This window comes from Drosophila arizonae, chromosome 4 (assembly GCF_054131065.1).
Source record: "Drosophila arizonae isolate 15081-1271.41 chromosome 4, UAZ_ARI_1.0, whole genome shotgun sequence".
Classification (NCBI taxonomy): domain Eukaryota; kingdom Metazoa; phylum Arthropoda; class Insecta; order Diptera; family Drosophilidae; genus Drosophila; species Drosophila arizonae.
Genome location: NC_142924.1, coordinates 27,485,225 through 27,500,115, shown reverse-complemented (window position 1 = coordinate 27,500,115; position 14,891 = coordinate 27,485,225). Strand labels below are relative to the sequence as shown.

General features: G+C 38.2%; 1 protein-coding gene across 6 annotated transcripts in view; it reads left to right on the top strand.

The window, feature by feature from the left end:
* Pka-C3 (Protein kinase, cAMP-dependent, catalytic subunit 3) overlaps positions 1–14,891 on the top strand; it is a 124,191-nt gene that overhangs the window by 17,396 nt on the left and 91,904 nt on the right. For all 6 annotated transcript variants that reach the window (XM_089468397.1, XM_089468396.1, XM_089468395.1 and 3 more), the window contains one exon: positions 188–803. In XM_089468397.1, coding sequence (XP_089324523.1) covers positions 218–803 — 586 coding nt within the window. In that variant the 5' untranslated portion in view covers positions 188–217. Of the gene's footprint in view, positions 1–187; positions 804–14,891 lie in introns of those variants that run through there.

Genomic DNA, 14,891 nt, shown 5'->3' with positions numbered 1-14,891 from the left:
AAACATAGCTAACGTTATGCAGATTTTATACATACACTACTAAAACGCTTTACACTACGTGTTCGGTCATTGTGTTCTCTGGTTAGTAGTTCAGGGTGGTATCTGCTAAAACAGCGGTCTCGACTAGAGTTATCCTACCTGCTGACTTATATATACACATTTCATTATTTACAATTTTTCTTTATAGAATCTAGCTCTGAAGGAAAGGATTGTCTTTATGTCAATATCAACCTGTGCGCGATTTTGCAGTTCACTCACAGGTATGAGCAAAAATTTACCATCATCTAAAAACGGTTCCTCGTCCAAGCTAATAGAAGGAGCTGAAACATGCGTGAAACAATGGGCAGCTCTGCAGAACAAAAAAGAAATTCCAACAACAAGTACTTCATCAGATAACACAGCAACATTTACATTTAAATTGGGCCGAACAGCCGGCGGCGATTTGAGCAGTAACCTCAGTGTGACCTCTAGTGAGTCTTCGGATATTCTAGAATCTGACTATAGTGAGAAAAGTGATGAACAGAATTCACAAAAATTTCAAAACCCGCATGTCGGTGTCAGAAGTCCTAGTAACAACAACGTCACAACAACTGTTAATCATAGTCTCGTTCATAAAGAAGAAAAGGACGAGAGTCATGATGCAGCTGACATAAAATGTAACGATTCCGAAAAGAGCGAACTAGATGACGGAAATGACACTGATGAAGACGAAACAGACAATAAATCTGAAGAGAGTAGCAGCAATCAAACGGAGAGTGGACGTAAATATAATTTTGATCATTTTCAGATTATTAAAACCGTCGGTGAGTAATTTATATATTGTATTGTATTGTATATATTGTATGGTCTGTAAAATATTTAAAAACATTGTATATCCATTCACGAAAGTAAAAGGAGAAGGTTGTATGTATACTGTCTGTCAAGCTGTCTGTAAAAGTATTAAGATCCGTACGCCGAGCTTTTTATACTCATTCACGAAAGTGAAATGAGTACATTAGTTCTGTTCAATGTCCGTCTTGCTGTCCGTCCGTCTGTCCGTGTGAACGCAATCTATTTCGGCGCTATTGAAGCTAGAGACTTGAAATTTTGAACACATACTCGTGTGTATCTCCGATTTATAAAGTGTTAAAATTTTCCCGATCCGCCCACTAGGGGCGTGGCAAATCGGAAAATGCATTTTCCGATATACCAGAAATCATGTTTGTTGAAGAGCTAGAAAGCTGAAATTTGGTATGTAGGTCCGCGGCGATCACTTAAGATCACAAGCTATGGCGGATATATCTCCGCCCATTGGGAGCGTGGCAAATCGGACAAAACAGTATCTCCTAAAGTTATAAACCTAGAAAGCTGAAATTTTGCACGTAAGATGATGTTTTAATTCAATAAAGATAAATTGTATATCTACGCCACTAGGGGCGTGTCAAATCGGACCTGAAGATATAGTGATTTTTTAAATTCTGCTATATTTTGGACACTATTGATGGTAGAGACCTCAAATTTTATACATATTTTATACATATATATACTCACGCTGACCACCCAAGACCAAAAAGCTTTTTCGGATAAATGTCCGCCCACAGTAGGCGTGGCAAACCGCAAAAGAGTAATCTCCTAAAATATAATAAAAAATAAAAGCATAAAATTTAGATAGTTAAGTTACTAATAACTCTCCTCTACCGTTATTTTAGTTTTTATATTTTCTTATTATATTTTCTTAATTTTATAAAAATGTTTCCTTCCGTGTTATCAATGCCTATTAAGCCTATTTACAAAAACATAAATAGATGGCTGACGCATATAAATGCCGCAATATGGACATTAAAAATGCCGATTGCTACGCCCTTAGTTACCGTAGACTTCTCATTTTTTCATCAGCTCTTAGAACGAGCAACCAGTAACCTAAATGCAAAATTTGAATTCTTACGCTCAATAAATGTGAAAATTACAGGGTATTTTTCGATATGCAACGCCCCTAAAGAGGCTTAAAACTTATTTTTGGGGCATCGATAGAGGAGGCTACTAGCAACTCAACTATCCAAATTTGAAATTTATAGCTATTGTACTGTAGGAAACATGAGCGGACATATATCTACCATAGCTCATTGGACTTGGGTGGTCAACCCGCGTATATATACCAAATTTCAGATCTCTAGCATCAATAGTGCCTAAAATATAGCAGAAGTCGAAAAATCACTATAACTTCATGTCACGCTCCTAGTAGGCGTAGATATATAATTTTTCACCCATTAAAACATCAGCTTACGTGCAAAATTTCAGCATTGCAATTTCAGCAATTGCACAAGAAGGGAATGGTGTATTTTTATGGTAAGTAGAAAGACGCAAAGGATTATTAAAATATCAGTTTCTCGTAAGGTTCAGGGGATCTCGTAGTCGAGCATTCTCTCTACTTCTAGAGCTTTCTTACTTGTTATACCCTGAACCCATTGAAGATGGGAAATCAAGGTACAATGCTTTGGAGCTGAGTCAATTTAGTCATGTCCGTCTGCCTGTCTGTCCCTCCGTCAGTTCCTCCGTATATATGCGTCGATCTCAGAAGATTTAATACACTGACCAGAGAACACAAAGACTAGACATGTAGTATAAAGTTTTTCAACACCGAAAAATCTGTCTACTAGGGCCTATCAATTTCGTATTTGCTCGGCTCATCTACTTTTAGGTTCGGGCTACGAAAATATACGAAAGCACAATCATTTCGCTTCATGCGATCGACCGAGACGGTCAGATGTTGAACAAAAGATGCCTCTATGCTCACTTTCCTCTCTCGCTCTCTCTGCTCTCTCAAATATGTATATGTATGTAAGTATGTGAGCACAAGCAGCAGCTCACGAAAATTTAAATTTGTTTGCGTTAGACTGCCGTTTCTTCCCTTCTTTGTGAAGAATATTCCGAACTCTTCAACCGTTTGCCGAGCTCGTAAAAAATATTTGCGTCTTCGTTATTATTTGTGGGAAAGGTATGAAAGCGTTGGTGCGCATAATGAAAATGTTTTCACGACGTGCATGCACACACACACTTACAGTATGCTGCATGTACTATGAACATTTGTATGTCTGTGTGCGAAGCTCTTGCTGCCTGTAGCATTTTTAAAGCCCAGCATTTGCATTTGGTCGATCTTGTGAAGTGCTCACATACATATGTATGTGTCGGAGAGACCCGACATATGTATGTACATTTGATTGTGTTGTCGCATAGGATGGGATATAACTTGGGATATAACTTGTAGAAGAAGCATTTGTATACCCCCGTGCCTTTACATGTGCGTGTGTGTATGTGTTTGTTTGTATGCATGGGAGATGAACATTGGCGTGTGCCATATATGTGCCATATGCCGCTACACTGGCTTTTCTTTGCTATATGGCGTCATAACAATAATGTGATTTCGTTTTAACACTGATCAAAGAACACATAGATGAGAAATGTAGAACAAACTTTTTCACCACCGAAAAAATGTGCATTAGATACTACTTAACTTCGTATTTACTCGGCTCAGTCTCTTGAGGCTCAAGCAGTGAACATATTGCATGACAAAGTCAGTGCGCTGCAAGCGCTCAAACGATTTGGTCCCATTCTTATATGCCTATGCGCTATTTGTCCTACTCTCTCTTTCTCTTTCTCGCACTCTATCTCTCTCTTTGGTCTCTCAAATCACCGAACTCAGCAGCGCACAAAAATTAAAATTTGCTCGCGAAATACGCTGATGCGCATGAAGAATATGATTTCGCGACGGTCATGCACACACACTTGCAGTCTCTTGACCATGTATTAGCATTTGTTGCCTGTGCACCAAATGGGTGCCTGGCTCTTTCAATGCTGAAATATAAATATGCATATATGTATTTGTGTATACACTAATATACATACACAAAAACATATACACACGCATCATACATACATACATACATATACATACATACATCGGCTGCAGTGCTGGCTTACTAAGGGAACTTAATTGTTCAATAACTTTTTTTGTGGATGTAGTTTCTTCATGAAACTTTCAGATTACGATTATATCATGGATATGTATGTATTTGCCAAAGCACAAGTCCTAGTATTTAATACGCCTTTAATAAATGTGAAGGTGAGGGGTGAATTAGAGGTGGGGGTAATTTTGACAAAAACCGAAATTGTATAAAATGCATATAAGTATACATAACAAATTTGGAGACTCTAGCTTTAAAGATGTAGGTGACATAATTAGTGGTTTTCGATAACGTTTTTATTCGATAGCAAAATAACGCGGCAATTTATCGATATTTAAAGCAAAACTCGATATGCGCGTGCTATACACGGACCTAGCTTTTATATCTTCTGAGATCGACGCGTTCAAACATACGGATAGACGGACAGACAGAGCCAAATCGACTCAGCTCGTCGCCCTGATCAAGAATATATATACTTTGTGGGGTCTGCCACGCCTGCTTCTGCCTGTTACATACTTTTAACAAAACCATTATACCCTGATTTCCCATTTTCAATGGGTTCAGGGTATAACAAGTAAAAGTTATAGTCGAGACTGCTCAACTACGAGATCCCCTGAACCCTTGGAGTAATAGCTATTTCAATAATTTTCCGAGTCTTTCAGCTTACACAAGAAACACGCACACACACACACACACACACACACACACACACACACACACGCACGCACGCACGCACAGGCATACATACACACACACACACACACACACATACACAAACAATTACATACATATACACACACAAGCATAAACACGCATGGGCTGCAGTGTGCGCTTACTATGAGAACTTAATTGTTTAATAACTTTTTTTTATGGACGTACGATCTTCATGAAACTTTCAGATTATGATTATAACATGGATATGCATGTAATTGCCAAAGCACAAGTCTCTAGTATTTGAAATACGCTTTTTACAAAAGTGATGGTGAGGGGGTGAATTTAACAGTGGGGGGTAAATTTTAACAAAAACCGAAATTGTATAAATTGCATGTAAGCATACATTAAAAATTTGGAGACTCTAGCAATAAAGGTGTAGAAGATATAATTTTATAACTGGGTTTCGATAAGGTTTTTTATCGATAAAAAAAGATCGGGATGAGTTATCGATTTTTAATGATAAACTTGATATGCGCGCTGTAATTACGGACATTTAAAAAAAAAAGTTGAAGTCTCTAGCTCGTATATCTTCTGAAATCGACGCGTTCATACATACGGACAGACGGACAGACGGACGGACGGACAGACGGACAGACAGACGGACAGGGCCAAATCAACTCAGCTCGTCGCGCTGATCAAGAATATATATACTTTGTGGGGTCTGCCACGCCTCCTTCTGCCTGTTACATACATTTCAACAAAACCATTATACCCTGATTTCCCATTGAAAATGGGTTCAGGGTATAAAAATAAAAGCATAAAATTTAGATAGTTAAGTTACTAATAACTCTCCTCTACCGTTATCTCTTTCTAAGAACTGACCAAAAGTTAGGAGTCTACGCTCAGTAAGGGCGTGGTCAATCGGAAAAACAGCATTTTCTACAGCATTAGAACGAAGCTTAGCTACTAAATTGCTGATGAGATGTGAATGAGTATTCCGCAGTCGGTAACGCCCGATTGCAACGTGCTTGTTAAAATATTAAATAATTAAAATTTTAATTGTATATATGTGTTCGGTACTCAAGATAAAAAATATATGGTGGATACATCTACGAATATAGCGGGGATAACAAACAAGAAAAATCTGTATCTTCTACGCAATGAGTAGAAATGATTCATTGGAAACAGAAACTATATCTCTAAAGCTAGGTACACACGATACAACACATGTAAATTACTTGCTTCAATCAATTTTTGTTTTGCATGCAAACTTTTGCATAGCTATTTCGTACAATATATTGCGTTAATGTCTACACGTGTTTACACAAAGTATATATATTCCTGATCAGGGCAACGAGCTGAGTTGATTTTGCCCTGTCCGTCTGTCTGTCCTTCTGGCCGTCCGTTCATCTGTCCGTACGTTTGAACGCGTCGATTTTAGAAGATATAAGAGCTAGAAACCTCCATTTTTATACCCTGAAACCATTTTTTTGGCCCTGTCCGTCTGTCTGTCCGTCTGTCCGTATGTTTGAACGCGTCGATTTCCGAAGATATAAGAGCTTAAAAATTTCCGTAATTACAGCGCGGATATCAAGTTTATCATTAAAAATCGATAACTCATCCTGATCTCTTTTTATCGATAAAAAAACTAATCGAAAACCAGTTTTAAAATTATATCTCCTACACCTTTATTGCTAGTCTCCAAATTTTTAATGTATGATTATATGCAATTTATGAAATTTCGGTTTTTGTTAAAATTTACTCCCCACCCTTAAATTCACCCCCTCACCCTCACTTTTGTAAAAAGCGTATTTCAAATACTAGAGACTTGTGCTTTGGCAAATACATGCATATCCATGTTATAATCATAATGTGAAAGTTTCATGAAGATCGTATGTCCACAAAAAAAAGTTATTAAACAATTAAGTTCTCATAGTAAGCGCACACTGCAGCCAATGCGTGTTTATGCGTGGGTGCTTATGTGTGTGTTTGTGTATGTGTGTGTATGGGTGTGTGTATGCGTGTGTGTATGTATGCCTGTGTGTGCGTGTTTCTTGTGTAAGCTGAAAGACGCGAAAAATTATTGAAATAGTTATTGCTCCAAGGGCTCAGGGGATCTCGTAGTTGAGCAGTCTCGACTATAACTTTTACTTGTTATACCCTGAACCCATTGAAAATGGGAAATCAAGGTACAATGCTTTGGAGCTGAGTCAATTTAGTCCTGTCCGTCTGCCTGTCTGTCCCTCCGTCAGTTCCTCCGTATATATGCGTCGATCTCAGAAGATTTAATACACTGACCAGAGAACACAAAGACTAGACATGTAGTATAAAGTTTTTCAACACCGAAAAATCTGTCTACTAGGGCCTATCAATTTCGTATTTGCTCGGCTCATCTACTTTTAGGTTCGGGCTACGAAAATATACGAAAGCACAATCATTTCGCTTCATGCGATCGACCGAGACGGTCAGATGTTGAACAAAAGATGCCTCTATGCTCACTTTCCTCTCTCGCTCTCTCTGCTCTCTCAAATATGTATATGTATGTAAGTATGTGAGCACAAGCAGCAGCTCACGAAAATTTAAATTTGTTTGCGTTAGACTGCCGTTTCTTCCCTTCTTTGTGAAGAGTATTCCGAACTCTTCAACCGTTTGCCGAGCTCGTAAAAAATATTTGCGTCTTCGTTATTATTTGTGGGAAAGGTATGAAAGCGTTGGTGCGCATAATGAAAATGTTTTCACGACGTGCATGCACACACACACTTACAGTATGCTGCATGTACTATGAACATTTGTATGTCTGTGTGCGAAGCTCTTGCTGCCTGTAGCATTTTTAAAGCCCAGCATTTGCATTTGGTCGATCTTGTGAAGTGCTCACATACATATGTATGTATGTACATTTGATTGTGTTGTCGCATAGGATGGGATATAACTTGGGATATAACTTGTAGAAGAAGCATTTGTATACCCCCGTGCCTTTACATGTGCGTGTGTGTATGTGTTTGTTTGTATGCATGGGAGATGAACATTGGCGTGTGCCATATATGTGCCATATGCCGCTACACTGGCTTTTCTTTGCTATATGGCGTCATAACAATAATGTGATTTCGTTTTAACACTGATCAAAGAACACATAGATGAGAAATGTAGAACAAACTTTTTCACCACCGAAAAAATGTGCATTAGATACTACTTAACTTCGTATTTACTCGGCTCAGTCTCTTGAGGCTCGAGCAGTGAACATATTGCATGACAAAGTCAGTGCGCTGCAAGCGCTCAAACGATTTGGTCCCATTCTTATATGCCTATGCGCTATTTGTCCTACTCTCTCTTTCTCTTTCTCGCACTCTATCTCTCTCTTTGGTCTCTCAAATCACCGAACTCAGCAGCGCACAAAAATTAAAATTTGCTCGCGAAATACGCTGATGCGCATGAAGAATATGATTTCGCGACGGTCATGCACACACACTTGCAGTCTCTTGACCATGTATTAGCATTTGTTGCCTGTGCACCAAATGGGTGCCTGGCTCTTTCAATGCTGAAATATAAATATGCATATATGTATTTGTGTATACACTAATATACATACACAAAAACATATACACACGCATCATACATACATACATACATATACATACATACATCGGCTGCAGTGCTGGCTTACTAAGGGAACTTAATTGTTCAATAACTTTTTTTGTGGATGTAGTTTCTTCATGAAACTTTCAGATTACGATTATATCATGGATATGTATGTATTTGCCAAAGCACAAGTCCTAGTATTTAATACGCCTTTAATAAATGTGAAGGTGAGGGGTGAATTAGAGGTGGGGGTAATTTTGACAAAAACCGAAATTGTATAAAATGCATATAAGTATACATAACAAATTTGGAGACTCTAGCTTTAAAGATGTAGGTGACATAATTAGTGGTTTTCGATAACGTTTTTATTCGATAGCAAAATAACGCGGCAATTTATCGATATTTAAAGCAAAACTCGATATGCGCGTGCTATACACGGACCTAGCTTTTATATCTTCTGAGATCGACGCGTTCAAACATACGGATAGACGGACAGACAGAGCCAAATCGACTCAGCTCGTCGCCCTGATCAAGAATATATATACTTTGTGGGGTCTGCCACGCCTGCTTCTGCCTGTTACATACTTTTAACAAAACCATTATACCCTGATTTCCCATTTTCAATGGGTTCAGGGTATAACAAGTAAAAGTTATAGTCGAGACTGCTCAACTACGAGATCCCCTGAACCCTTGGAGTAATAGCTATTTCAATAATTTTCCGAGTCTTTCAGCTTACACAAGAAACACGCACACACACACACACACACACACACACACACACACGCACGCACGCACGCACAGGCATACATACACACACACACACACACACACACATACACAAACAATTACATACATATACACACACAAGCATAAACACGCATGGGCTGCAGTGTGCGCTTACTATGAGAACTTAATTGTTTAATAACTTTTTTTTATGGACGTACGATCTTCATGAAACTTTCAGATTATGATTATAACATGGATATGCATGTAATTGCCAAAGCACAAGTCTCTAGTATTTGAAATACGCTTTTTACAAAAGTGATGGTGAGGGGGTGAATTTAACAGTGGGGGGTAAATTTTAACAAAAACCGAAATTGTATAAATTGCATGTAAGCATACATTAAAAATTTGGAGACTCTAGCAATAAAGGTGTAGAAGATATAATTTTATAACTGGGTTTCGATAAGGTTTTTTATCGATAAAAAAAGATCGGGATGAGTTATCGATTTTTAATGATAAACTTGATATGCGCGCTGTAATTACGGACATTTAAAAAAAAAAGTTGAAGTCTCTAGCTCGTATATCTTCTGAAATCGACGCGTTCATACATACGGACAGACGGACAGACGGACGGACGGACAGACGGACAGACAGACGGACAGGGCCAAATCAACTCAGCTCGTCGCGCTGATCAAGAATATATATACTTTGTGGGGTCTGCCACGCCTCCTTCTGCCTGTTACATACATTTCAACAAAACCATTATACCCTGATTTCCCATTGAAAATGGGTTCAGGGTATAAAAATAAAAGCATAAAATTTAGATAGTTAAGTTACTAATAACTCTCCTCCACCGTTATCTCTTTCTAAGAACTGACCAAAAGTTAGGAGTCTACGCTCAGTAGGGTCGTGGTCAATCGGAAAAACAGCATTTTCTACAGCATTAGAACGAAGCTTAGCTACTAAATTGCTGATGAGATGTGAATGAGTATTCCGCAGTCGGTAACGCCCGATTGCAACGTGCTTGTTAAAATATTAAATAATTAAAATTTTAATTGTATATATGTGTTCGGTACTCAAGATAAAAAATATATGGTGGATACATCTACGAATATAGCGGGGATAACAAACAAGAAAAATCTGTATCTTCTACGCAATGAGTAGAAATGATTCATTGGAAACAGAAACTATATCTCTAAAGCTAGGTACACACGATACAACACATGTAAATTACTTGCTTCAATCAATTTTTGTTTTGCATGCAAACTTTTGCATAGCTATTTCGTACAATATATTGCGTTAATGTCTACACGTGTTTACACAAAGTATATATATTCCTGATCAGGGCAACGAGCTGAGTTGATTTTGCCCTGTCCGTCTGTCTGTCCTTCTGGCCGTCCGTTCATCTGTCCGTACGTTTGAACGCGTCGATTTTAGAAGATATAAGAGCTAGAAACCTCCATTTTTATACCCTGAAACCATTTTTTTGGCCCTGTCCGTCTGTCTGTCCGTCTGTCCGTATGTTTGAACGCGTCGATTTCCGAATATATAAGAGCTTAAAAATTTCCGTAATTACAGCGCGGATATCAAGTTTATCATTAAAAATCGATAACTCATCCTGATCTCTTTTTATCGATAAAAAAACTAATCGAAAACCAGTTTTAAAATTATATCTCCTACACCTTTATTGCTAGTCTCCAAATTTTTAATGTATGATTATATGCAATTTATGAAATTTCGGTTTTTGTTAAAATTTACTCCCCACCCTTAAATTCACCCCCTCACCCTCACTTTTGTAAAAAGCGTATTTCAAATACTAGAGACTTGTGCTTTGGCAAATACATGCATATCCATGTTATAATCATAATGTGAAAGTTTCATGAAGATCGTATGTCCACAAAAAAAAGTTATTAAACAATTAAGTTCTCATAGTAAGCGCACACTGCAGCCAATGCGTGTTTATGCGTGGGTGCTTATGTGTGTGTTTGTGTATGTGTGTGTATGGGTGTGTGTATGCGTGTGTGTATGTATGCCTGTGTGTGCGTGTTTCTTGTGTAAGCTGAAAGACGCGAAAAATTATTGAAATAGTTATTGCTCCAAGGGCTCAGGGGATCTCGTAGTTGAGCAGTCTCGACTATAACTTTTACTTGTTATACCCTGAACCCATTGAAAATGGGAAATCAAGGTACAATGCTTTGGAGCTGAGTCAATTTAGTCCTGTCCCTCCGTCAGTTCCTCCGTATATATGCGTCGATCTCAGAAGATTTAATACACTGACCAGAGAACACAAAGACTAGACATGTAGTATAAAGTTTTTCAACACCGAAAAATCTGTCTACTAGGGCCTATCAATTTCGTATTTGCTCGGCTCATCTACTTTTAGGTTCGGGCTACGAAAATATACGAAAGCACAATCATTTCGCTTCATGCGATCGACCGAGACGGTCAGATGTTGAACAAAAGATGCCTCTATGCTCACTTTCCTCTCTCGCTCTCTCTGCTCTCTCAAATATGTATATGTATGTAAGTATGTGAGCACAAGCAGCAGCTCACGAAAATTTAAATTTGTTTGCGTTAGACTGCCGTTTCTTCCCTTCTTTGTGAAGAGTATTCCGAACTCTTCAACCGTTTGCCGAGCTCGTAAAAAATATTTGCGTCTTCGTTATTATTTGTGGGAAAGGTATGAAAGCGTTGGTGCGCATAATGAAAATGTTTTCACGACGTGCATGCACACACACACTTACAGTATGCTGCATGTACTATGAACATTTGTATGTCTGTGTGCGAAGCTCTTGCTGCCTGTAGCATTTTTAAAGCCCAGCATTTGCATTTGGTCGATCTTGTGAAGTGCTCACATACATATGTATGTATGTACATTTGATTGTGTTGTCGCATAGGATGGGATATAACTTGGGATATAACTTGTAGAAGAAGCATTTGTATACCCCCGTGCCTTTACATGTGCGTGTGTGTATGTGTTTGTTTGTATGCATGGGAGATGAACATTGGCGTGTGCCATATATGTGCCATATGCCGCTACACTGGCTTTTCTTTGCTATATGGCGTCATAACAATAATGTGATTTCGTTTTAACACTGATCAAAGAACACATAGATGAGAAATGTAGAACAAACTTTTTCACCACCGAAAAAATGTGCATTAGATACTACTTAACTTCGTATTTACTCGGCTCAGTCTCTTGAGGCTCGAGCAGTGAACATATTGCATGACAAAGTCAGTGCGCTGCAAGCGCTCAAACGATTTGGTCCCATTCTTATATGCCTATGCGCTATTTGTCCTACTCTCTCTTTCTCTTTCTCGCACTCTATCTCTCTCTTTGGTCTCTCAAATCACCGAACTCAGCAGCGCACAAAAATTAAAATTTGCTCGCGAAATACGCTGATGCGCATGAAGAATATGATTTCGCGACGGTCATGCACACACACTTGCAGTCTCTTGACCATGTATTAGCATTTGTTGCCTGTGCACCAAATGGGTGCCTGGCTCTTTCAATGCTGAAATATAAATATGCATATATGTATTTGTGTATACACTAATATACATACACAAAAACATATACACACGCATCATACATACATACATACATATACATACATACATCGGCTGCAGTGCTGGCTTACTAAGGGAACTTAATTGTTCAATAACTTTTTTTGTGGATGTAGTTTCTTCATGAAACTTTCAGATTACGATTATATCATGGATATGTATGTATTTGCCAAAGCACAAGTCCTAGTATTTAATACGCCTTTAATAAATGTGAAGGTGAGGGGTGAATTAGAGGTGGGGGTAATTTTGACAAAAACCGAAATTGTATAAAATGCATATAAGTATACATAACAAATTTGGAGACTCTAGCTTTAAAGATGTAGGTGACATAATTAGTGGTTTTCGATAACGTTTTTATTCGATAGCAAAATAACGCGGCAATTTATCGATATTTAAAGCAAAACTCGATATGCGCGTGCTATACACGGACCTAGCTTTTATATCTTCTGAGATCGACGCGTTCAAACATACGGATAGACGGACAGACAGAGCCAAATCGACTCAGCTCGTCGCCCTGATCAAGAATATATATACTTTGTGGGGTCTGCCACGCCTGCTTCTGCCTGTTACATACTTTTAACAAAACCATTATACCCTGATTTCCCATTTTCAATGGGTTCAGGGTATAACAAGTAAAAGTTATAGTCGAGACTGCTCAACTACGAGATCCCCTGAACCCTTGGAGTAATAGCTATTTCAATAATTTTCCGAGTCTTTCAGCTTACACAAGAAACACGCACACACACACACACACACACACACACACACACACACGCACGCACGCACGCACAGGCATACATACACACACACACACACACACACATACACAAACAATTACATACATATACACACACAAGCATAAACACGCATGGGCTGCAGTGTGCGCTTACTATGAGAACTTAATTGTTTAATAACTTTTTTTATGGACGTACGATCTTCATGAAACTTTCAGATTATGATTATAACATGGATATGCATGTAATTGCCAAAGCACAAGTCTCTAGTATTTGAAATACGCTTTTTACAAAAGTGATGGTGAGGGGGTGAATTTAACAGTGGGGGGTAAATTTTAACAAAAACCGAAATTGTATAAATTGCATGTAAGCATACATTAAAAATTTGGAGACTCTAGCAATAAAGGTGTAGAAGATATAATTTTATAACTGGGTTTCGATAAGGTTTTTTATCGATAAAAAAAGATCGGGATGAGTTATCGATTTTTAATGATAAACTTGATATGCGCGCTGTAATTACGGACATTTAAAAAAAAAAGTTGAAGTCTCTAGCTCGTATATCTTCTGAAATCGACGCGTTCATACATACGGACAGACGGACAGACGGACGGACGGACAGACGGACAGACAGACGGACAGGGCCAAATCAACTCAGCTCGTCGCGCTGATCAAGAATATATATACTTTGTGGGGTCTGCCACGCCTCCTTCTGCCTGTTACATACATTTCAACAAAACCATTATACCCTGATTTCCCATTGAAAATGGGTTCAGGGTATAAAAATAAAAGCATAAAATTTAGATAGTTAAGTTACTAATAACTCTCCTCCACCGTTATCTCTTTCTAAGAACTGACCAAAAGTTAGGAGTCTACGCTCAGTAGGGTCGTGGTCAATCGGAAAAACAGCATTTTCTACAGCATTAGAACGAAGCTTAGCTACTAAATTGCTGATGAGATGTGAATGAGTATTCCGCAGTCGGTAACGCCCGATTGCAACGTGCTTGTTAAAATATTAAATAATTAAAATTTTAATTGTATATATGTGTTCGGTACTCAAGATAAAAAATATATGGTGGATACATCTACGAATATAGCGGGGATAACAAACAAGAAAAATCTGTATCTTCTACGCAATGAGTAGAAATGATTCATTGGAAACAGAAACTATATCTCTAAAGCTAGGTACACACGATACAACACATGTAAATTACTTGCTTCAATCAATTTTTGTTTTGCATGCAAACTTTTGCATAGCTATTTCGTACAATATATTGCGTTAATGTCTACACGTGTTTACACAAAGTATATATATTCCTGATCAGGGCAACGAGCTGAGTTGATTTTGCCCTGTCCGTCTGTCTGTCCTTCTGGCCGTCCGTTCATCTGTCCGTACGTTTGAACGCGTCGATTTTAGAAGATATAAGAGCTAGAAACCTCCATTTTTATACCCTGAAACCATTTTTTTGGCCCTGTCCGTCTGTCTGTCCGTCTGTCCGTATGTTTGAACGCGTCGATTTCCGAATATATAAGAGCTTAAAAATTTCCGTAATTACAGCGCGGATATCAAGTTTATCATTAAAAATCGATAACTCATCCTGATCTCTTTTTATCGATAAAAAAACTAATCGAAAACCAGTTTTAAAATTATATCTCCTACACCTTTATTGCTAGTCTCCAAATTTTTAATGTATGATTA